Raw genomic sequence first — 24,296 nt, 5'->3', positions numbered from 1 at the left:
TCTCATAACACCACACCTGATAAAATAACCAGGAAACACCAAACTTTTTAATGTACAATTGCTATTATTGGTTCAATCCACTGTAATCTCCTCGAATGTAGCTAAATTTTGTTACACTGTCTGCAAAATTAGGCAGCCTTTGGCTGCCCATTGATAATCCACCATTAATTGTAATCTATCTTGTCTTTTGGTTTTCTTTTAATGCTTCTTATTTGTAATGCTGTATTATACTTTAATCTTGCAGGTCCTTGCATATTCTATAGTGAACAAATGGAAAAAAAATAATTAGTGTACGGCCTCAGTTTGATGTTTTTCATCATAACTTTTGTAGCTCAAACTGCAAATAAATTACAATTGTCAAGACTGGGTTCATATTTCAAGTTCATATGTGTACCATTTAGGGAGTTTTGTTTCAGAAGATTTGCAAATTTGTTTTGTAGGCCTAGTCTATTTTGAAGATTCAGGGCAGGTAACAAAAATAGCTTTCAATAGGAACAGAATTTTTATCGGTTTGTTGAGATGTTTCACTATTTTCAAACTTATCCTTTAGCCCATAGGACAGCATAGACAACCATCCCTTACAGTGCTTCGGAAATATTTTCTAGCTTGGATTTAGTTGAGACTAAAATGGAATTAAATTCTGTAAATGAGAGTTAATCTCAACAATCCTTCATAGCTTTTTGGAAATCTGAAAATGCTTTCAGTAGACTTTGGAGATTACAATGATACACATGCATTGAACTGTTCTTGTGATGCATTCTTTAATTGCCTTTAACATTTTCTCTGAAGGTAATGGATTTAATTCTGTGCAATTAAATGGTGACAAGGAAAGTTCTCCTCATCAAGAACCAAGTGAGAATAGGCACACTAATCCTAGGAAAGAAAAAAAGGAAATATTGGTAGGTAATGCTATGTTTCTGCTTTGTTCTTTCAGATTGTTGGAAAAACTCAATGCAAATTCCTTTAGGTTATTACATCTTATGATTTGCTTGTATTTGGGCGTATATTTTTATGCTATTGAATTGAAGCATTTGTATTGCAAAGTAAAGCAAGATAATAAATCCATTATTAATGTTATTGTACAAACTTGGAAAATAGGTCTCAGTGAATTGTCTGAAATGTATTTTCCATGTACCAGAAATAAGATTTTCAGGAGCTATGGGGTGGAGGGAATTGTAAGGCTGTCAGTCTTAACAGATATTGTGAGTGCCTTTTGTAAGAATGCAAAAAGAAGGCACTCAAAAATGAAAGCAAAATTGCTACAGCTGAATCACATTCCAAAAGCTGCAAAATAAGACAGTGCTTAGGGGTGGGGGGAGTAATTTATGTGCAGTGTTTTGGGCCCAGTGTTGGGACCAATATCTCTTAATTGAACATGTTTTCCTAAACAAAAGGTATTTGACTTCATTCAGCATAGAATGGAAGATCATGATTCTCATAATCAATTACCAGTGGTAGAACGTTCTGTTTACACAATAATATAATAATATCTTGTTCTTGCATATTCAAGATCACTTTAGACTGCAGTAGGAAGACAAATAAATTATCCTCTAAATCCAATAGCAATGCTTCTAATCAGGGTTTAGCTGCAGGTATGCAATGATGAAGATTCCCCCCAAAGGCTACAGATGCAAAACTTCCTCTGATTACTTTCATTTATTGTGTAAACCTAGTATAATGGATATTTTTATTAAAATAAACCAGAGAGAAAATACAAGCTTTTAAATCAAGCATTGATAGTAGTAGGCTGGATAGTCAAAAATACATACTTAATCTAAATAATCCCCTTTTTTATTTCAAATTTACGCGCCTCTCTTCTTTGAGAATCACAATTATAGGGAAACAACCTGCTCAAATAGTACACACAGAATAGCCCAAAGCATGCACTCTGCTAGAGAGAAGTTCTCTGAGGATGGATTCCAGCATGAGTTCAAAAAGTTTAGTCTTCTTTTGGTCCCAGTGACTGACCCTGATTGAATCCTGCAACATTATACTGGAACAGTTATATTTCATGAAACAACCTGTCCTTCTGGATTGTTGTTACGTTTCTGGTTCTTCTCCAACTTGAGTCTAGCAAAGAATATTGCCTTTATTGTTTATAGAAATCTAATTAATAAATCCCTTCTGCAAGTCTTGAGGTGAAAGCTTTGTCTCTCCATCATACTTAAAAGTATATTTTTGATGCCATGAGCAAATACCTCCCCACTTCAACAGATTTTTTTCCAGCCATTATAGCTCAAATTCAAAGCCAGTATTTAAATGTATGTTTCTTTTCTTTCCTAGAAGCCAATTAGTAATGGTCTTCCTCCTACACCAAAAGTACATGTAAGTATTCCATTCTGAACCTGAGAAACTCCTTTTAATTAAATTGAAATACTGTATATAATTTGCATATAATTTTTATTTAGAAGTTACATTTATGTACTGCATTAACAATATTATGCCTGTTACAACAAATAATTACAGAGTAGCTGTAACTCTCTCTGATGATCCAGATGTATTGTGTTTGAAATAAAATTGAAAATAAGAAAGGTGCAGTGTTTGTCAACAAAATAGTGTTGGCTGCCATAGCTAATCAGTGTATGGTGGCCCAGCTCAGACCATGTGATTCTAGATGCCATTCAAGGAAAAAATATAGTCATACAACAATTATTAAAACTTACTAAAATAATAAAATGGCATTCAGAACTGAAATCTTCTGTGGCACATCAATTGGAATGAGCTGGGAAGAATGAAGTGGAAGAAACGTTAGGCAAAATTTGTTAGTGTTAGTCAAAAAGAGTTTCTAGACTGCTTTTAATTTTGTCACCATAGACTAACACGGCTCTCCTACAATTTGTAATCACATTAAGACAAAATCATATTATAGCACTGTGTGATATGTCATGTTGTATGCAGATCTTTCCCTCCCCTGAAAATGCTCATTTTTAGTTGAAAGTTCTTGAGCCACTTGTAAATTCATTGTTCAAAATTATGTGTCATTTTGTTTTACACAGATGGGTGCTTGTTTTTCAAAGGTTTTCAATGGATGCCCCTTGAAAATTCATTGTGCAACTTCATGGATAAATCCCGATACAAGAGGTAATAGTCTCATCAAACTTTCTTAAAATTATGTTTTTGCTCTGAACCAGGACTGAATAATATTTAAAAAATAATATTTAATAAAAAACATTTTATTATGGAATTGAATTCTGGATGCCACTTGAATGCTCATACACTGAGGCAGGCAGTTTGCCCTGAAAGATGGATACTTCTCTGTGATCTCTTTTGAAACTTTAGCAAGATTCTTTTCTAAGGTTTTTTATTAGTCAATATTTCATTCATTCATCACATTTCTATATCCCAATCTCACCCCTGTGACTTTTTTCTGGTTGTTCTAGTAATTATCTACAAACTTATGAAATAATTCCAATGGAATGTGGATTTGATTTATTGAACTAGTATGGATACCTGGAATAACTATAATCCTGTTAAACATTTTTTACAGGATGAAAGTCATCTACTAAATTATATGTTTTCTCTTTAAACCTAATATCATACTAGATATCTATTTGAGGCTTTTCATATGATTTGAGATTTTATTGTCTACACTAATGACCCTCTGTAAACCTTTCATCATTCTGCTTAATCTTGATTATACAGATAAAACCTAGTCTTACACAGATAATGGAACAAAATAGCTAAATTTGAAGGCCATTGGGTCATCTGCAGATCAAGGGGAGGAGGTTACCTTTATTTATGCATGCATGCATGTGTGCATGTCCTCTGGTCAACCTTATTTATTCATTTATTCAGTCATGGCTTCAAATCACCCTTATTTGTTTTTTATATGTTTATGCCTTTGATTCCTGGCAACTGCCTGAATAAATCTCTGCAGTTTTCTTGCAAGGTTTTTCAGATGTGGTTTGCCACTTCTTCTCCCTAGAGTTGAGAGAAAGGGAGAGAGACTGGCTAAAGGTCACCTACCTAGTTTTGTGCCTAAGTGGAACTAGAAATCACAGTCTTTGCTGGTATCTTAACCACTATACCAAACTGGCTCTTACCCTTTTAAAAGCTTGGACAATCACTTAAATATGAATCAGCAGTGTGCTACAGTTGCCAAAAAAAGCAGAGCGATATAATCAAGATCACATGCAGTGTTGGTGCCACTTTATAATGCCTTGGAATACTGTATCCAGTTTTGGTTGCCATGATATAAAAAAAGATGTTGAGACTTTAGAGTGTTGAGAAGAACAACAAAGATGATTAGGGGACTGGTTGCAGGAATTGGGTTTGCTTAGGTTAATGAAAAGGACAAAGGGAGACATGAAAGCAGTGTTCCAATATCTTAAGGGGCTGCCACAAAGAAGAGGGGGTCAACCTATTCTCCAAAGCACCAGAAAGCAGGACATGAAGCAATGGATGGAAACTAAACAAGGAGAGAAAAGCCTAAACTAAGGAGAAACTTCCTGACAATTAGAACAATTAATCAGACTTGTCTTCCGAAGTTGTGGACGTTTTTTAAAAAGAGATTGATCAACCATTTGTCTGAAATGCTATAAATTTCTGCTTGAGCAGTGGGTTGGACTAGAAGACCTCTAAAGTCACTTCCAATTCTGTTATTCTATTAAAATTGTATTTCAGATATTGGTTCTAGCTTAGCTCATATGATCTCTTTGTCATCTTTTACTTGCAACAAGCTTCCTGCAAACACACACGTACACACACACACACACACACACACACACACACACACGGTCTGAAAATAGTACAGGTCAGTTTGCCATATTGTCATCTTGTTCTTCTGCATATGTCTCTACGTTCTTCCTTCTTAGGAAGAAAGACTGCAGGGTCAGCTACCTGTAATGAGGCTGGCACACCAGTCTTCATCCTTCGTGAGAATGCTATTTCACATAATGTAACAGTATGGTTTAGCGTTGCCAAATCTAAAGATAGAAACCTTTCTTGGACAATAGGGGAAATTACCCTATTGCTGTATGCTTCACATCAAATGAAAAATAATCTTAAAACTAAGTATCCAATGTTGTTCTCACTTAGAGATGGAAGATTCCATCCTGTTTTGCATATATCAGCTCTCAACAGAAAATTATTCTGGTTTAGATGTTGAAAATCAACCATGGATTCATTATCATATGATAAGGAATGAAACATGGACCAGTTTTTCTAATTAGAAAAACTCGAGCTTTCTTTGTTTCTGCAGACAGAACTTGAGGATGGAGCCATCAAAAAGAAAAAAAAGCTTCTCCTTATAAACTTACGCTCCCTTTAAATGCTGAGTGGCACTGAGATGAAAAGTTTGCAAAGATGTTAAATTTGCCACAAATAAAGCCTTAGAAATACCGGGTTAGCATTGACCTGGAGGAAAAACTGTAACCTCTACTCAAACTTGTAACCGAATAGACCCAGAGCAAAATATAGACTTTGGGCCCTTTGCCAACTAATATTTAAAAATTAGAAATACTTTATTTTTATTTATCACATTTTGAAATAATCCACCTCCCTTACATTGGGAGGGTAGGGCTGTTTCAGATTTCTAAACAGTTGGCTCTTAATATACACCCCAAAATTAATAAATAATGATGGTTTATGTATAACAGTTCCATTAAGCAATGCAAATCAATGAAAGAAAATGGCTTTCAGGCACTAACCAAATCTGCTTTGTTTCAGCATGGATTTTCCAACCATGCATGGGGTAACCTGTAATTCCTTACCATGTAACTCAAGATATTTTGAATCACTTGTTTAAAAAGGGATTCGTTCATATATCTGCCCTATGTTTAAGTAGTATATTTTAATTATGCTATTTTAAATGTATGCGTATTGCTTTGAGAGACTTTTGTGTGATAAAATGAAAACCTTTGTTAAGTACCTGCATTTCTTTGTAGATCAGTACTTAATATTTGGTGCTGAGGAAGGCATTTATACCTTAAATCTTAATGAGCTTCATGAAACATCAATGGAACAGGTTTGTATTCAGATTTTGGTTTTCAAATGTAGTAGTGAATAATTTTCTCAATGTATCCTAAAGCATTTTTCTGTTAATTACCAAGAGATCAGATCTTTATTTTTAAGGCTGAAAATTGTCAAGTTTGGGGGTAGATATTTGACAGCTACAATTATTACTAGATGGAGTACACTGACTTCCAAAATATTTTTAAAAAGAATGTAAATTACTCAGATTTTTCAGATATAAAGATAGCTCTATCTATCTATCTATCTATCTATCTATCTATCTATCTATCTATCTATCTATCTCTATATCAGAGTCATCAAACTTACATTACGGCGTCATCGTGACGTATTGGGACTTTTTTCCTCTTCACTAAACTGGGCATGGGCATGGCCAGTGCGGGACGCATCCGCCCGTGGCCCGCGAGTTTGACAGCCCTGATCTATATGAAGATAGTTATATCTCATTAAATGTCTGTATTTCTACACGTGATCTATGAGATGCTAGCTATTAATTGATCTAAGTAAAATAGATTTTTTAATATCCAGAAAAAGAAACGGATGTCTATGTAAAGCAGGGGTGTCAAACTCACATCATCACGACAGCGTCACGTGACGTATCAGGACTTTTTTCCCCTTTGTTAAACCAGGCATGGGCATGGCCAGTGCATGATGCATCTGGCCCATGGGCCAGGAGTTTGACAGCCCTGATGTAAAGTATTGGATTTACCCAAAATAGAAAAAAATAAAACAATGTGGAAATATGAAAAAGTATCCAGAATATAGATTACAGTTTTGGATAATGGTTAAGGGAATTGTTTTAAGGAAAAAGTGCTAAAATGCCATCCATCTCCCTACTCAGAATTTGTGGTCTCATCAGAGACTCTATATCACTGGTTTTATAACATCTCAATCCAGGTCATGGGACAATGATACAGCAAGTATTGTTGAAGGTAAATGATAATGCCTTATTTCCATCTTAAATGGGTGAGTTAAAGCGTAAGACACTTTGGGTGACCCATCAGTCGCAGCAAAATTAAGAACTTCATCATACTGAGCATGATTGCTGAATAGCAGATGAATGCCAGCTGACAGTTTCTTCCTAGAGGATCTTATCTTATGCAAATTGATGGGATTCTCCTTGGCATGAACTGTTTTGAAGAAAAGACTTCCTTGGTCTGGGCTACCCTCAACTTTGTTAAAGACAAAGCGGATACAATTACATTAAGCCGTGCTTAATTTTAAACATGGTTTATACCTTATGGCATTTTTGGAGGTTCTATAGGCTATCTAGCAACAAATCAACCACAATTATTTAACTTTACACTTTTTACACTTATTTTTTATTGGAACCATATATTAAATAGGTTTAATAAACAACCAAGAAAATATGTGCACTAAGCAAGTGTAAGACAGGATGTCTAATAACTAGCTTACTATATTAAGTATATTATCTATCACATTCAAAATTATTTCTCTTCCTTTTATCAGCTATTTCCCCGACGATGCACATGGTTATATGTAATGAACAATTGCTTGCTATCAATATCTGGTAGGACATTTCATTAAAAAAAAATACTTTATAAATATTAGTACATTGGTTTGTAAAGTAATTATATTTACCTTTTTATTTATAGGTAAAGCTTCTCAGCTTTATTCTCATAATTTGCCAGGATTATTTGACTATGCACGGCAAATGCAGAAGTTACCAGTGGCTATACCAGCACATAAACTACCTGACAGAATACTTCCCAGGTAAATAAATATATTGCTTGTTTTGGATTGTATGTTGTTTTTAAATGGAGTCCTCAAAATGGCTCACAAATGTTTGTAGATGAGAACAATTTATTGTATTTTTTTAAAATTTCATTTAAACAGGCAGCGAAAGTGGACTGAAAAAGTTGGAATTTCCTCTTCCTTATCCTCTAAAAATGTTCCAAACTTTAAGATAATTTCCTGAATGTATTGGGCTGTAACTTAGGCAGCAGAGTGGTTTAGGGAATAATAACAATAGCACTTAGACTTATATACTGCTTCACAGTGCTTTCCAGCTCTCTCTAAGCAGTTTACAGAGTCAGCATATTGCTCCCAACAATCTGGGTCCTCATTTTACCGACCTTGGAAGGATGGAAAGCTGAGTCAACCTTGAACCATTCAGAATCAAACTCCTGGAGTGAGCAGTAACTTAGCCTGCAGTCCTGCATTCAAACCACTGTGCCACCAAGGCTTTAACAAGAAAAAAAGGAGAATTTTGTCTTTTATTGACATGGAACTCTGAGTTTCAAAAGGAACATCTTAAAAAGGATTTAATTTTAAAAAATTGAGGGCACATTGTTCTCTTAAGGCCTGTTTCCTAAGGTCATCAAGTTTCAGATATGTAAACTTTTAACTCCCAGAATTCCCCAGCCACCAGGTTGGAAAAAACAACTCTTAAGGATTGCACAGGAAGGAGGCCAGATCAATTACAGCACAAGGAATGGCATTTAGATTCTTTCTTCATATAATGTTCAGTTGAGGTTTTCTTAAGTTTCTCTGTAGCCCTATAAGATTGGAGCTTTAAGTCTTTAATATTGGGGCTGGTCGTTTAATATTTTACAGGGTAGAATTAACCTGCTTTATTTGTGTAGTACACTGTTACAATTAACTGTATCTTCTTACCACTCTATTGATTTGGAGCAAAATCAAGACTCAAGTACTAGGATCATATATGGAGGAAGATATGATACTAATTTCCATTGTTCTTTATGCATTCTAGGAAGTTTGCAGTGTCCACAAAAATCCCAGATACCAAATGGTGTCAAAAATGTTGTGTGGGTAAGTAAGGATATCTTTTCATTTCAGTGTGTGTCTTTTTTGTAATATACGACTGTGTAATGATTGGCTTGGATTTTACATTTAATATCTATTTTAATGTCTCTGTTGTAATTTGATGATGCACCTACACCATGCTGTGAAGAAACATTTTGTAGAACAGGATGCAAAATAAAATTTTCTGAGATGTAAAAATTTGTAGGAATAGGATCTTTTGGTTCTGAGTTTACTGGGAAATTTAGAATTGTGCAATAGGGCTTTATCCCACTATCCTTAACATACACTGTTATAGCACATGTGTACATCTTCCTGTATATTATTCTATATATTCCATAATTGTTATAGCAGACAAGGAAGGAAAATATTCATCCCTACCTAGACATCTTTTTCAAAAGTATGGTTTTCACTATAGAAATAGAAAATAAATTGTGATAGTTTTATGACCCTTTTACACTACTTTCATGTCTAATAAGACTACGGCTAGAGAATAACAACATTTATGTTAGCTTTATATGCAGATACCCACTTCTCTAGTGTTGCATAATATATAATTTATACATTGTCCATGCTTTACTCTAAGGCAGGATTTCCTAAACTGACGTTTACCTCCCTTGGGAAGGTGAAGACAGAGTCCAAGGAAGATGTGAAAATCCCTTTAGTTGTACACTTTTACAATGAATCCACCTTCCTCAAACTTTCATTGTATTGTTTTCATTGGTCATTTCTGTTTATTTTGGTGTTTGGATTTTTAGAGCAGTTGTGTAGACTAGACTAGACACAAGATCAGTTTTTTTCCCTGAAAGCCATCACTCTGTTAAACAAATAATTCCCTCAACACTGTTCAACTATTGCAAAGTCTGCATTACTATTACTATTAATCTCATCACTCCTTATCATCCATCCCCTCCCACTTGTGACTGTATGACTGTAACTTTGTCGCTTGTATCCTTACGATTTATATTGACTGTTTCCTAGTATGATTTGGTTGTTTATTGAACTATATGACTATCATTAAGTGTTGTACCTTATGATTCTTGACAAATGTATCTTTTCTCTTATGTATACTGAGAGTATTTGCACCAGGACAAATTCCCTGTGTGTCCAACCACACTTGGCCAATAAAGAATTCTATTCTATTCTATCCTATCCTATCCTATCCTATTCTAGATTAAGATTACAGTAAAGGGATTGCAAAAGATTTAAGAAACCCTTCACTAAGGAGACTGTTCTCTTTTTTTTCCAGTGAGGAATCCTTATACAGGACATAAATACCTTTCTGGGGCACTACAGTCTAGTATTATTCTACTAGAATGGGTTGAACCAATGCAGAAATTCATGTTAATCAAGGTAGGTCCCCTTAAAAATAATTTAATTCTAAGAATAAAGAAGGGGGGAGGAGAGAGAGAGAGAGATCATTACTAGTAGTAACAGCAGCAGTTGTTGCAATGTTATTAACAAAGATGAGGTTAAAACATCTTCACAGCAATTCAGCCTGAATAAAGATCCTGTAGCTATATCAGTGTTTTTTTTTGAGGGGTGGGGGGGATTTGATGGCTAGCAAAGTGGATGGATAATTTTCTGGGGAGTGTTGAAAAATTATCTTGGATACAAAACTAAATTTTTCCAACGTGTTGTCCAAAAGAGAAAAATATTCTTCCAGGATTGTCACTGGCACAGGACCATTTCCAAAGTGGCATGTAGGGAAGACTGTTGCTCTTCCACCTTTTCCCTGCTTGGTAGGAATCCACATTTAGGAAGCATGGATTTTTTAGCATGGATTCAACCGTGCTTCCACATTTGCACTGTCCATAGACTTGAGATATAATTAAAAATTCAGAGTTACCACTCACATACCTCAAAGGATTATAATTGACATTTTGTTTTAACAGCAAAACCACAATCTCCTTTAAGACTTTATTTTTAGAATATTGCCTATTGATTTATTTCATAAAGGAGGATTGAATTTATTAAAAAAACTTTAACAGAATGAAAGCCTATTTTATTGTAATAAATTGTTGAAATAATTTAATAATATTCTATTTTGATAATTACTGTGCAACTAACATATTTCTTGATTTAGCACATAGACTTTCCTGTACCATGTCCTCTGAGGTTGTTTGAAATGCTTGTAGTGCCTGAACAGGAATTCCCTTTGGTTTGTGTTGGTGTAACTAAAGGGAGAGATTTCAACCAAGTAGTGAAATTTGAAACTATCAATCCAAATTCTACCTCTTCATGGTTTACAGAAACAGGTTTGTTATTTCCTATGGTAATTCCATAAATTCTACACTAATGGATTCTGTACTATTTCCTGGATTTCTGTGCTTTAGTTTTTTTTATTTCTGTACTTTCAGATTCTAGGTTTATAACATTTCCATTCCAAGATGGTTTAATGGTTAAACTACATATATGTTGGAGTCATTGGTGCTCTTTGGCTTGACTCTCTATTTGGCTCACTCGGTGTCTTTTCACTGGACAAATAGTATTTGACTGGGGGGGGGGGTTTCCCCCAGGCACTGAATATTGTGAAAATAGTTCTGATCAAAGTTGTACCCTGAGAGGGAACTTATTTGTTCTTATTTGTTCTTTGCCTTTGTGGAAAACATTGGACACTTAGAAAAGGAATGAATAATTTCTAATCCAAGGATCAAAGGGAATTTATCAGACCCCCCTCTCATGTCTTTAATTCTGTCTTCTTTGTTGTTTAGCATTATCTTCATATTAAGGATATCATTTCTTGCTTTGTCCTTCATGCTTGGTGGGAGGGAGGAACCATCTTGTTCTTTCAGCAAAATAAAATAGGAAATACTCCATTTTAGTCATCTTAGGGAAAGCATGGGCTTCCTAATTGGAACCCCATATCCTGCTATTATTTAGGTTTGCTGGAGGAAAGTATGATTCTTGAGCTATTTCCTATTCCTCCACTTTAAAAGATAGCTTGCATCTCATCACCTTTTTAAATTTATCTTATTTACAAACTAATCAGCAGGTAGCATGAGTATGTTTTTTTAAGGAGAAAAATTATCCTGTAAAACTAATACACACATACACACAATTAGGATGTTGATACAGCTTAACTACATAATATTTTTCTTGATATTTACATTAAAAATGTTAACTGAGTTCTTTTGTTATAGATACTACACAGACAAGTGTTGTACATGTAACACAACTGGAGAGAGATACCATTTTAGTCTGCTTAGATTGTAAGTGACAACTATGATCCATATATAAATATTTGGATAAGATACATTTTGAAATGTTGCTGAGTCATAAATGTTTTTACTTTTTCAGGCTGTATAAAAATTGTAAATTTGCAAGGCAGATTAAAATCTAGTCGAAAACTGTCCTCCGAACTCACCTTTGATTTCCAAATTGAATCAATAGGTGAGTAGCATTTAGTCAGCTAACTATTCTAATATTTCACTATATTATATAATGAAAATTTGCATTATATAGATGAAAATTTGAAGGTAGAAAGATGCTCATTATGCACAATTTTTAATGTCTCTAATGGCAAGCCATTTCATACTTTGTTAAAAACAGATACAAAATTAGGACAATGATATCCTTCCAAAACATAGTCAAGGAAAAAACTAAAAATGTTTAACTATAAACATTCATTGGATTATTCTTTATGAAGCTCTAAAGTTTTAATATCCCTGGAAGTCAAGATAACTAAAAGATACATGAGGACTTTCATGCTCCTTAAGGCATCCCACACATCTTACAGTGATTGGAATGTGGTATTGCAGGCTAACTCTATCCACAGTCTGGAGTTCGATTCCAATGGAATCAAGGTTGACTCATTCTTCCAAGGTCGGTAAAATGAAAACCCAGAATGTTGGGGAAATATGCTAACAGAGAGTGCTGTAAAATGCTATGGAGCGGGTATATAAGTCTAATTGCTACTGCTAATATCTTACCTGACTCTTATTTCCATGTAGTTTGAATGAATTTCAAATTCATTCATTGGTTCTGGTCCTTCCCTCCCGGGTGACAGAAAAGAAATTGACTCTCTCCGCTATATGATATCTGAAAATGACTGTTGCATCTCCTCTCAATCTTCTCTTTTGCCAGTTAAAATTAATTAGTTCCTTTAACTATTCCTCAGAAAACTTGGTTTCATGTCCCCAGACCATCTTGGTAGTTCTCCATGCTGGCTTCAGGGACACAATATCTTAAGTGAGGCCTTGATCAAGATAGAATGTAGTGAGATAATTACTGTCCATGATCTGGACTTAGTGTTTCTGATAATATAATCCTAAAATAGCATTTGATTTATACCATTCTGCCCATCCAACTTCAGATAATACATGGAAGGTTCAGAATACTGAAAGGAAACAAGTTTGTCACATATACCATAAGAAAAAGATGAAAACTTCTTGCACCCTAAACTTCAGTCCTTCATTCTTTAAATTGTGTATGGAATCAAAACAGTTTAAGAAGGAAAGTGTTTTTTTAGAACCCAGTCACAAAAAAACTAATTTGTGTTTTCTTTCCTGCTAGTTTGCTTACAAGATAGCGTTTTGGCTTTTTGGAAGCATGGGATGCAAGGCAGGAGTTTTCGTTCAAATGAGGTAAATATTGAAAGCTAAAAAAAAATATTGAAAAATAATCTGAAAACAAAATGAATTTTTTTGGTATTCTTATTAGCTGAAACTTCAGTTTATTTTTCAAAATATGGTAGTTGTAAATACTTTCCCCTCATAGAAATGGCTGAGAATCATAGCAATCCAAGATATTAAGTAGAACACCTCAGTAGAAATTATGGCTTTTCTGTGAACTTACTCAATACCCTAAAGTACTCCCTTAGCCTTAGTCACCTCATATGGAAAAGGGGTTAATAATGATAACATATACCGTAAATTTGTACAGTTTAAGTCACTTAGCACTTTGTGTATTATAGAATTAATTTCAGTTCCCCTGAAATACTGTAATAATATTTAAAAATAGGGCTGCCAGATCTAGGCTATCAATGTCGAGACAACCAGTACAAAGACTTAGGTTTTCTATTCTGTTTTGTTTCTATCTAGGAGATGTCCAGAAATTGCTGCTAGATTTGGTAGCCCTAGCTAGTTAGCCACTGTGTATATGTATGTGTGTATGTATTTATTCAATTTAGATATTACTTCAGTTAATTTTATTTAATATTGCAAAATAAGACGTTTGCAAAGTTTGATTCATTGAGCATTTGTTATATGCACTTTCACTCTGTTAAATATTTGATTTTTCAAATAGATCACCCAGGAAATTTCTGACAGTACAAGAATATTTAGACTCCTTGGATCTGACAGGTATGATCAATCACAATCACAACATATAAGGAAGTAGTAGTTTTGGAATAAATTATCTGTTGGGCTTGGGACCCATTACATTAGTAGCTGCCAAACTCATTATTTTGCTGAGGTGAAGCAAGAATCACTAGATCTGCTATGTCCAATTCTCTTACTTGTCTTTCTCTCCTGGACAGCTTTAAGTATTAGACTTTAAAGACTCTCAAATCCTTCCATCATTTATAGGGAAGGAATTTGGTTAGTGCAGTATTGCCATTCAGTCATTTCACTGGGCAAGTAACCAATCCCTGGCAGCTGCTCTCTCATTTAAGGTATGGTTGGATAAAGGAGAACAAGCATAATTGATTAGATAAAAAAAAAAAAGATTATCAGTTGGCTTAATGTTGTGTCACAAGCCTCATCCTGCCCCAATCTGAAAGCAAGACCCAGTTAAGGGCTTTCATAAAAGTTGTATATATTTGCCAAAATTATTGTTTTTGGGACGTTCTTTTTTCCTCAGAGTTGTGGTACTGGAGAGTAGACCAACAGATAATCCTACTGCCAATAGCAACTTGTACATCTTAGCAGGTCATGAGAACAGTTACTGAAAGGCAACAAGATAAGGAAACACTACTGCGTCAATACATCTTACAGCAATTGCACAAAAGCAAATGGATCCCAACTACAGTTATTTTGTAATTTATTGTGATGTATGAGTGAAAACAAGAATGCTTGCCCGACTGATATGCATATGATTAGCACATTCTGCAGAACTCTTGATTTACTATTATGTAATGTTTGTACATATATGCAGTATTTTTGTTGAAGTGTATTACTGGAGGCCTCTCTTGATTTTTCTGTAGATAATGGACAAAATATTTTACTTGTACAGATATGTAAAGTTTGCTGAGGACAGAAAATTGTGTTTGGGTACTATTTTAAGGACTAATGGGATGCTACTGATAAACACAGTGCATTTAAATAACACTATTGTATTTTATTATGTAATTTACTAATATAAATAAATCTTATCTTTCAGACATTGTAATCAAGGCGGTAATCCTATTACAATCTTCTTTTTAGTTCTATGCAAGTACACTGGTGTTTTGGTTGCACAAAGTGTTAATATGTAATTATATTCAGTCACAAAAGTACATTTGTGGAAATAATTTAGGCTTTATAATTTTAGTTTATTTAGGTAGTTCTCTTTGTGAAACCAGCCAATTGAACACCTATATTTTTATATTTAAGGAAAATCCTCTTAATTATTTTCTATGGTTGGAGAAAAAAAATACCTATTTTGAATTGGAATAAATCCAATAGAGGTACCTTGGTGTAATTATAAGTGTGTACAATGATAATATAAGCTTTATTATGATGAGTCTTACTCGCTACTATATCATGCAAAACTTTAAAGCACTCCACACTGTGGAAGTGTCTAAATATTTGGAGTTAGATCCAGATAACCATGTGCAAAAGGCCGTAGTACTGTATGCAGTACTTTGCAGATATTCATTAGCACTTGCATTAAAACAACGTATACTTTATTAAGAAGAAATTGACGATCACTAATGAATTACCATTGTACCCTGTTGGATCTGCAGAGTTCCTCTGATTCTTATAGGATGATAGGGCCATAGGGCTCCTGCTGGATTCATGTGTAGATAGAAGCTTTTCTTTTAGTGAGGAATATGAATCAATGGTTTTAAAATTACATTCAAGGATCTTTGCTCTTCCTCAGACATAGCAACAAAGTTTTCAAACAGAAGATCAGTAACAGACCAAAGCATTTCTTTAAAAAAAGGAAATGCTTATTGCAACTGGTTTTCCCAACCTCACATGTAGACCAGCCTCTCAGATTCAGGAAAGCCAGCAACCCATATGCACCCTAACAACAGGAGTGATGAAATTATGACCTTCCTTGTGATGCTGAGCTATAACTTCTAAAGCCCAAGTGTGAGAGAAACTGGAGTACATTAATAATTAGTAGAAGGTAACAGCTTCTTGACACTAATATGCAACATGCACATATGTTTTTCTGAAGAGAAGGATGCTTCCAACCCACTGCCATCAAGGACACCATAGATTGACTACCTGTTCTGGAGAAAAAGTGATACTAGGTGGAGTAACTGTTTTAAGGAATTTTGCTTTTGTTTAAAAGAAATGTTTTGCCTTACTACTGTTGTCACATTTTTTCTCTCTTAATATCTTAACACCTAGCCAGAATTTTAGTTACTACCTCACAAAATTAAATGGTTATAACACATCACAGGAATTTTAGTTTTGAGCAAAACTATTCTGATTGTTTTCAGTGGGATATGTAGATGCCATGTTTTAGAGAAAATACGTCCTTTTTGTATATGTTCTTTATACTGTGATAAAGTAAGAACAAAGTACATTAAAACTGATTTATGGTCTGTATTGTTGTTGGTAATGAATATTTCCTAATGTATATAATGTAAAATAAAGTTTTTAACATGTTTGTTGTTGATATGGATTAGCATCTGCAGTAATTTTCCAATGAAATTAAGCACTTGCTAATTGAGGAAGAATATTTTTATTGAAATCAGCTTTGATTGGAAAAAAAATTCAGACAGCTTAATAACTCAATTAACTTCCTTTAAATTGTACTGCATAATACAAAGTAACTATTGCAGCATAAGTACGTCTTATAATAATATTAGCATCTAAAGAGGTCCTCTTAATCATAGAGTCCTTTGGCTTTTGATTTCCCACCCTATGACTTGCCCTGGCTAATTGTATTCTGCGGGGATGGAAGTGATCATAATCTAGTCCACAGGTCTCAAACTCGACCATGTCGCTGGCCAGAGCATGACATATTGTGGAGCCGAGGTGAGTATGGCCTACAGGGACCGTATCAGGTCTGCAGGCTGCCGATTTGACAGGCCTGAATTTTATTTTTCTAGTCCAAACTTTCATGCTTATTTGCTTTCCAGCCATAGAGCACATTCCCCTTTATCTGAGGTGAAACCTTCTCTTTTTAAATGAACACTTTAAAGTTCTTGAGCACAGAGCCACACACAGCAAGACTTGTATATGTGGACATCCACCAGGTGACAAGAAATTATGTAATGTATCATAATTTTACAGTTCTTTAATACATGCTTTGTAATGTAATACATGCTTTGTAATGTAATGGGATGAGCAATTGTTACAATGAATATTCTGAAGAAAGGTTGCTGCAGAAATACCTGTTGAGAAGTCTTATTGAAAAGCCAAGCTAGTAATTATTGACCAGCTATAAGAAAGCTTTTATTTCCTATCAAATCTAAGCAGACTGATATCAGCTTACAGAATAGCAAAACAACCACAATGGCACAGTAAAGTACCGTAGATATAAGTAAACTACATATATTGCTACATTTTTATTAGTTCAAGTTGGTGTTGATTCCTGCTGATCACCTGGACAACCCTGCAGTTTTCTTGGCACGATTTCAAAAGTAGTTTGTCATTTCCTCCTTCCTAGGGCTGAGAGAGAATGATTGGCCCAAGGTCACCCACTGCCTTTGTGCCTAAGGCAGGACTAGCATTCATGGTCTTAAGAGTTTCTACCTGGTGCCATTACTATACCAAATTGGTTCAACCACAATTAAAATCCACAGTAACATAACTACAGGTATTCCTTGACTTACAGCCATTCACTTAATGGCCATTTGACCAACCACATTTACTAACTTATCAACTGCAATGACTCAAGTGTGGCAGGGAAGGTTGTAAAATGGGGCAAAACTCAAATGTCTCATTTAAGTTTTCAGTTCAATTGTGGTCGTAAGTTACATGATCAAAATTCAGCTGCTTGGCAACTGTTTCATATTTATGACTGTTGCTGTGTCCTAAGGGCACATGATCCCCTTTTCCTGTAATTTCTTCACAAATTGTCATAATTTAGAAATAAGCAGTAAGGTGGCTAAGTTTACAGCCACTCTATGCAGGGTGGTAGAAAGTGAAAATGATGAACTCCAAAAAGATATGTTTAAACTGGCTAAATGATGTAGAATTTTCCTAATCAAGAGTCTTCTGAAGCACTGTAAAAACGCTATTTCTGCCATTCTCTATAAAAATTTTTTTCAAAATACTAGGAAGGGGGGGCATATATATTAGGAGCCTCTGTGGCCAGTGGTCAGAGTGCAGCATTGCAAGCTACTTCTGCTGCAGCCAGCTGCCTACAATTTGGCAGTTCAAATCCCACCAGGCTTAAGGTTGACTCACCCTTCCATCCTTCCAAGGTGAGTAAAATGAGAACCCAAATTGTTGGGGGCAGTTGCTGATTCTGTAAACCACTTAGGGCTGTAAAGCAGTATATAAGTCTAAGTGCTATTGCTATTCTAATTGGACTGATTAGAACTTTAGAACAACACATAATCCATGGAATCGTCACAAGATATTGTGAAGAATACCTTGGAATGAGAAATTTATGGAAGAAAAGTCGGTAAAATGAAGACCCAGATTGTTGGGGACAATATGCTGACTGCAAACTGCCTAGAGAGGACTGAAGTGGTATAGAAGTCTAAGTGATATTACTATCAGGGGAGAAGAGGCAATGTTATCTCCAAACTGCTTGCATGGGAAGAAAAGCAGAAGATTTGTCTTTGTTTCCCATTTGTAAGCCCTTTTGTTTCTTATGACATTCTTCTGGAATTTCAAACAGGTGAATGGACACTTTTATGAGACGTTCTTTGGAGGCTCATCCAGGACCCTTCCTTTCTGTACATTTTTTATTTGGGGTTACAGAGATCAAGGAAACTTTTACATTACTTTTACATTTACGTTCATGGTATCAGGCAGTTTCCAGACAGTTTAGGAAAACAAGATTAAGCACAAACACATTTTAAACTTGATTCTTGAACTGCATATATTTCAAAACTAATAAAATGTTTTTTTTCCAAGGAAACATGAGAACCTGAAGTTATTAAGAGTTATATCAAAGTTATTCTTGTGCCGCCAACGTAGCGCCACACATTTTCGTAACTGCACGGAAAAGCATTCCTTCAGCTTCCTATAATTCCACAGAATCCGCAACGTTCGTTTACTGTCAAACCAATTATATGAAGGAATCCAGTATTATCCCGCGTTGTTTTGTTTTGAATGTTCAAGTACAGACCCCGACTGGGAGTCATGAGTCCTCCAGGCCACAGGCGGCGCTTGGTCAGATCTTGCCTCCCCACCCCCTTTCCAAAGCTAAAAACAGCTTCGCTCAAACATTCGGTTTTCGATTCTCGATCCTAGACCAAGCAGAGGTTATGATTAGCTCACAGTCTCACTTCCGCACTTCGGAGGAAGAGGAAAAGGGAAAGCAAAGCGAACAACTTCCAAAGAAGACGCTTCGGGAAGAGGAAAAAAAAAGAGGAGTGACTGAACCTGAAGTGCGCATGCCCAATCAGCCTTCGCGCTAACTGCGCATGCCTCGGCGGTTATAGCCATCAGGACAAGGGAAGAATCCCAAGAGTTCAAAGCTACAGTTGAGACCCTGCCCCTTCTTCTCCAGAGTAACCGTCATTTTCCTCTCGTGGACGGTTTCTCCTCGGACCTTTTTTCAGTCTCAGACCTGTCAGGACGAGAGATAGGATGTCCGGTGGTGTCTTGTCACAGGCCAGTCCCGGCGCTGAGTGAGACAAGGCCAGGCCGGGCGGCGGGTGACCGGGAAAGGGATGTCGCCTCCGTCCCCCGACGTTGGGTTTTGCCGCTGCCGCCTTTGGCGGCTCCCGTTGTCTCTATCCTCCGGTGGTTCTGGTCGCTCCCCGCGACCTTCACTCCAAGCCCGGGAGCAACGTCGGGCTCGACAGTGATTCCCGTCGTTTCCCCCCCACCCCTTAGGGGGCGGGACGGGGCAGGCAAGATGCAAGCGGCTCCGCTGCAGTACGAGTTCTTCAGTGAAGAGAATGCACCCAAGTGGCGGGGTCTGCTTGTGGCCGCCCTAAAAAAGGTGAGAGAGGCTTTCTCCTTCCAGCGCACGTTGGATTTACACATAACCTCGAGAAGGCGGCTTGCAGATGAGACCGTGAAGGTTAGATAATGCGTGTAGATTAGAGATAGGTTAGCTAGATAACGCATAAAGACTAGATACAGTTACGTAGTTAGCGCCTGAGGTTGATGACCGTTGGCAATTAGTTGAGGTATTAGGTAACTTTCCGCGGGAGAACCTATACCTGTTCCCTAATTACTTGGATATACACCTAATTGCTTGGATATACACCAGGGAATTGTGATAATCGAATGTCAGTGGGTTTTGGTACCTGCATAATTTGCCTTGGGGAAAAACCAGCATGCACATTCTGCAAAAATGTATGCTAGACTGCAGTAGAGAAATCCATGCACTGGGTTGAAAATAGCCCCCAGCAATTACTTACTGGTCATAACATACATTAGTCTCTTGTATCTGCCTAGAAACAGATAGTGGAAAAGGAGGCAGGAAATTGAAGGAACTAAAAGAATATGCAGACACACAACAAGAAGACATTAATATTAAGAGTATTTTCAAAAAAAAAATTCAGATTGATCATAATAACTTGCAAGTAACTCAGCATGTTAGAGGAGTGAATATTGGGAAAGTTAAATAGCCTTGAGATACTAGAAGACTACTACAACTGTTTATGAGAAACTGGTGCTCTGCTTTGCTTTTTCTAGAGCCATTCCTATGTATTCTCTTATTTTAATTTCGACATGAATCAAGGATTTTGCTGAAAATAAATGATTCAGGATTAAGTGCTTGGATGGGAGACCACCGGGAAATCTTATTTGGTATTTTGGATGCTATGATGAAAGACATTATATAAATCTATCTAATGGATAATGCTGTACAGTGAATATATGAGTGTGTTTTTCTTTCAAACCTGCATCATGTTTAATTATTATAATTCTCTTGACTAGCATGTGCTAACCTGGTTTTAAGCCAGGTTACTCTGAATTAAAGTTAGCATTTATTGCAGATTTCTTATAACTTATGTGAAGATGAAAAAGTTATGGGGTTTTGCTGTTTCATTTATCAGAATGACTGTTTTCTGCATGTTATATGTATATTGCTGCGTGCATTGCATTTTCTTGATTGAAGCAGTGATCAAAGATTAAGTTTTTCAGAGCAACTGAAATTTAAGTATGTGTTACATCAAGATTGTGCTTAAACTTTTACGCTCCAGTTGAAAAACATAAGGTTTTGCAGCTGCTTCCCTACTTCACCTTGTTTACTGGAAATGTGTGAATTGACTACTACTACAAGCTATAGTTTAATTAAAGGAAGTGTTGGTATCAATAGTACCTATTTCATTTATGTGTTAGCTTTGCTGCCTTCAAGAGTACAATATAGGGGACACTGCAGTTCCTCCAATTTTTTCCCCATGCTATTCTTATGCATAGAGTGAGATGAGATGAGAAAATGATCATCCCAAGTCACCAAATAAAACTTCTATTGCTGAACGTTGAATTCATAATCATTATCCAATATCTTAAATTTACTACTACCTGGTAGTATTGCATTGAATGTTGATACTATTGAAATAGCTTTTTAATCTAATTCTAGAATAGTAATTAGTTGTAATTCAAAAATGTGTGTGTATACACACACAAATACTTTCACCTATATTTAAACTACCTGCTCTTTTCACGTTTAGTTAATATTAATGTCTCTTATTTGCTAGTCAAATCACTCAGTGTGATTACTGTGCTTGTTTAGAAATCTTAGTGTAAGTCCTACTCATAAACAAATATGTAACTGATGTTTTGGGTTGCAGAAATTAAGCCTCAGTGTCTATGGACAAAAGACCCAAACAGAAATCCACTTTGGCAAGGGAGGAGGAAATGAAACCATAAGCTGTGGTCTATGTCTGTTTTAACCTCATACAATATTGGAATTATCTTTGTGTTGATTTCTGTTTATTTCAGTTTTCTATATGATATTTGTTGAATTGTGTATACAAAAATAATGTACACAAAACATGAGGGAAGACAATAATGAAGGGGAAAGAAAGGAACTAATAGCTTTGGAAAGTAAGTCTCCTTTATTCCCAGCTTTGCTGGTATTTGCTGACCTAGACAGTAAGTGAAGAACAACTTCAAACTTTTCAGTTCTGTGCAATGTTGTATTTTAAGCATCCTCCCATTGAACACAAGGGTTGTAGATTAACTGTACCATTGGCATAATTGGTGACTCCAACAGTTTGAATTCAGCTAAGCTGCCCAATTACCAAAGTACCCTTCATCCAGCCATTGCTGACAGAACTTTACATCTTTCCCAATTCTTGGCAAATAAAATATACTGTATTATTGGAACCTCCACCTTCCACTCAGATCAGCATCTCTGCAATATCCTACTCATGTTCACCAGGCAACATAAATTTAGGGCTGCACTCTTATATAGCTTTTAAAAGGATCACTGTAGAGAAGCATCTTCAGGTGATGACTGCTGTTGCACAGTATTTTTCCAGGACACATTAAATGATTGAAATTTGTGAGGTCTATGGATTTCTGAACTTCTCATACTGACAACTCATAAGATCTGACAAGTATGTATGTATGTACAGGATACCTAGCCATTGGATACACATATGGGAAACTGATTGTATGTTAATTAAATAGGACTTCATATACCAAGGCAATAAAACTGTGAGAAATTGTTTGAGGCAAGCAAGCAGGTAATCATTACCTTTATTTCCTGCTTATAAGGTTCTTCAATATCTGACTGGCCACTGTTAAGGGCAGAGTGCTTAGTAGATATTTTCTCAAATGTGATAAGCTTTGCTTCGATTAATGATGGCCTATTTAATATTCAAAACCAAACAAGCCACATTTTGGCTTTAGCATGTTCTACAATCAAATCCTAGCCTTTGAATCTCCTTCGTTTATAAAATAAAGAGGAGGGTATTCTGCATCAGATGTTGTTGTCTCATCAGTATCTAATTCTATTTCTTGTTTGATTCAAATACTAGTCTTTTTCATCAAATGGGTGCACCTAAAGAATTGTGCTAATACAAGTTGAGTCTTTTTGTTGTCTGCTTTACAATGAACCGCATATGATTTTTACATCTCTAAATATTTATGAAACTTGACAATTGAAATCAATGTCACTTTCTGAGTAAGTGAATATGGTATTTTTAAAATATAGGTTTCAATCAAGGTAAAAGTTATAGGAAAATAAATTAATGCAGTAGTGTTTATATATTTTGGAAAGTATAAATGAATATTCAGATTTACTGCTGTTTCTAAATACTTTATATGCTTAATCTTGTCACTAAAGTAAAACATTACTTCAGTCTCTTCATGTTATAATCATGCTTTCTGCAGATAAATAAAATTAAACTTATTTTATACATCAAATTTAGAAACCTCCCATCTCACTCAATATTAGCATATTACTGATATCCTTTATAATAGTTTTGTGCCCAGTGGTACTTAAAAGGTGGTCAACCTGTTGAATTTTCAATACTTCTGTGTTACTTAGGGTGAAGTTTAGGATTCCCACCATTTTGCTCTTTAAAAGGTTGTTGCACTATCTCTTGCCCATTTTCCTAGCAAAAACTAAAGTATACTTTAAACATAAATGTAATAAAACATAAATGTCATAATATATCACCTATGTTTTATATATAGCTTATTTCATATTTTTTAAAATAATAAAAGATACGGATATCTGTTAATTACAAATTTCCTTTTCCCTTGTTGCTTCAATATTCCAAGAAATAAGTTTTTGGGATAATTTTTAATATGCAATTTCAGTCATTTGAATTGCAATCAGAAATGGTACTCTGTAAAGGAAATGTGTTAATCACCTTGTCTGCTGGTTTAAGATGACCAAGTCAAAGTTTTTATACTTCTTTGAACACTTTCTTGCCTTTGTATTCAATTTCATCCAGTGAGTTCATAGTGATTCATAAATCTGAACCAGTAATTTTCAATGCACATTTCTTTGTCTTAACCATAATGCTGCTTTCATTCTTCATGTCTTTTTCCTTTCACAGTTTAAATACTCTTGATGTCTATGGTCTGAATCTAAGGTTTTTAATATGCCTTTTGTAGGCCACCAGGCTCTTAGCTGTCCACATTTTTGTAATGAATTATCTTATAAGTTTAATTATTTGTTGAATATAGGTTCAGATGCAAGTCCACCCCAAACTATCTTCTACAGAAGATGCTTTGCAGTATGTTGAGGAGTTAATTCTGCAGTTACTAAATATGCTGTGTCAAGCTCAGCCAAGAAGTTTCTCAGATGTAGAGGTACCACTTGTAGTTCATTCTATACATTATTGATGT

The 24,296-nt window shown here is 35.5% G+C and overlaps 2 protein-coding genes across 6 annotated transcripts in view; both read left to right on the top strand.

Moving 5' to 3' along the window:
• MAP4K3 (mitogen-activated protein kinase kinase kinase kinase 3) overlaps positions 1-16,527 on the top strand; it is a 51,418-nt gene extending 34,891 nt beyond the window's left edge. For 4 of the 5 annotated variants that reach the window (XM_026695951.2, XM_026695950.2, XM_087931266.1 and 1 more), the window contains 14 exons: positions 790-899; positions 2,284-2,325; positions 2,997-3,081; positions 5,886-5,965; positions 7,441-7,501; positions 7,587-7,704; positions 8,705-8,763; positions 10,004-10,107; positions 10,841-11,012; positions 11,898-11,966; positions 12,055-12,147; positions 13,270-13,340; positions 14,002-14,057; positions 14,557-16,527. In XM_026695951.2, coding sequence (XP_026551736.1) covers positions 790-899; positions 2,284-2,325; positions 2,997-3,081; positions 5,886-5,965; positions 7,441-7,501; positions 7,587-7,704; positions 8,705-8,763; positions 10,004-10,107; positions 10,841-11,012; positions 11,898-11,966; positions 12,055-12,147; positions 13,270-13,340; positions 14,002-14,057; positions 14,557-14,644 — 1,208 coding nt within the window. In that variant the 3' untranslated portion in view covers positions 14,645-16,527. The remainder of the gene's footprint in view (positions 1-789; positions 900-2,283; positions 2,326-2,996; positions 3,082-5,885; positions 5,966-7,440; positions 7,502-7,586; positions 7,705-8,704; positions 8,764-10,003; positions 10,108-10,840; positions 11,013-11,897; positions 11,967-12,054; positions 12,148-13,269; positions 13,341-14,001; positions 14,058-14,556) is intronic. The other variant, XM_087931259.1, reaches the window with a different exon arrangement.
• A 2,802-nt stretch (positions 16,528-19,329) lies between these two features.
• Positions 19,330-24,296, top strand: part of SOS1 (SOS Ras/Rac guanine nucleotide exchange factor 1) — a 44,918-nt gene continuing 39,951 nt past the window's right edge. The window contains exons 1-2 of the mRNA XM_026695957.2: positions 19,330-19,980; positions 24,135-24,260. Coding sequence (XP_026551742.1) covers positions 19,894-19,980; positions 24,135-24,260 — 213 coding nt within the window. The 5' untranslated portion in view covers positions 19,330-19,893. The remainder of the gene's footprint in view (positions 19,981-24,134; positions 24,261-24,296) is intronic.

Source organism: Pseudonaja textilis, chromosome 1 (genome assembly GCF_049901715.1).
Source record: "Pseudonaja textilis isolate UNSWEBS1 chromosome 1, rPseTex1.2, whole genome shotgun sequence".
Lineage (NCBI taxonomy): Eukaryota > Metazoa > Chordata > Lepidosauria > Squamata > Elapidae > Pseudonaja > Pseudonaja textilis.
This window is presented reverse-complemented; position numbering and strand designations above follow the sequence as displayed.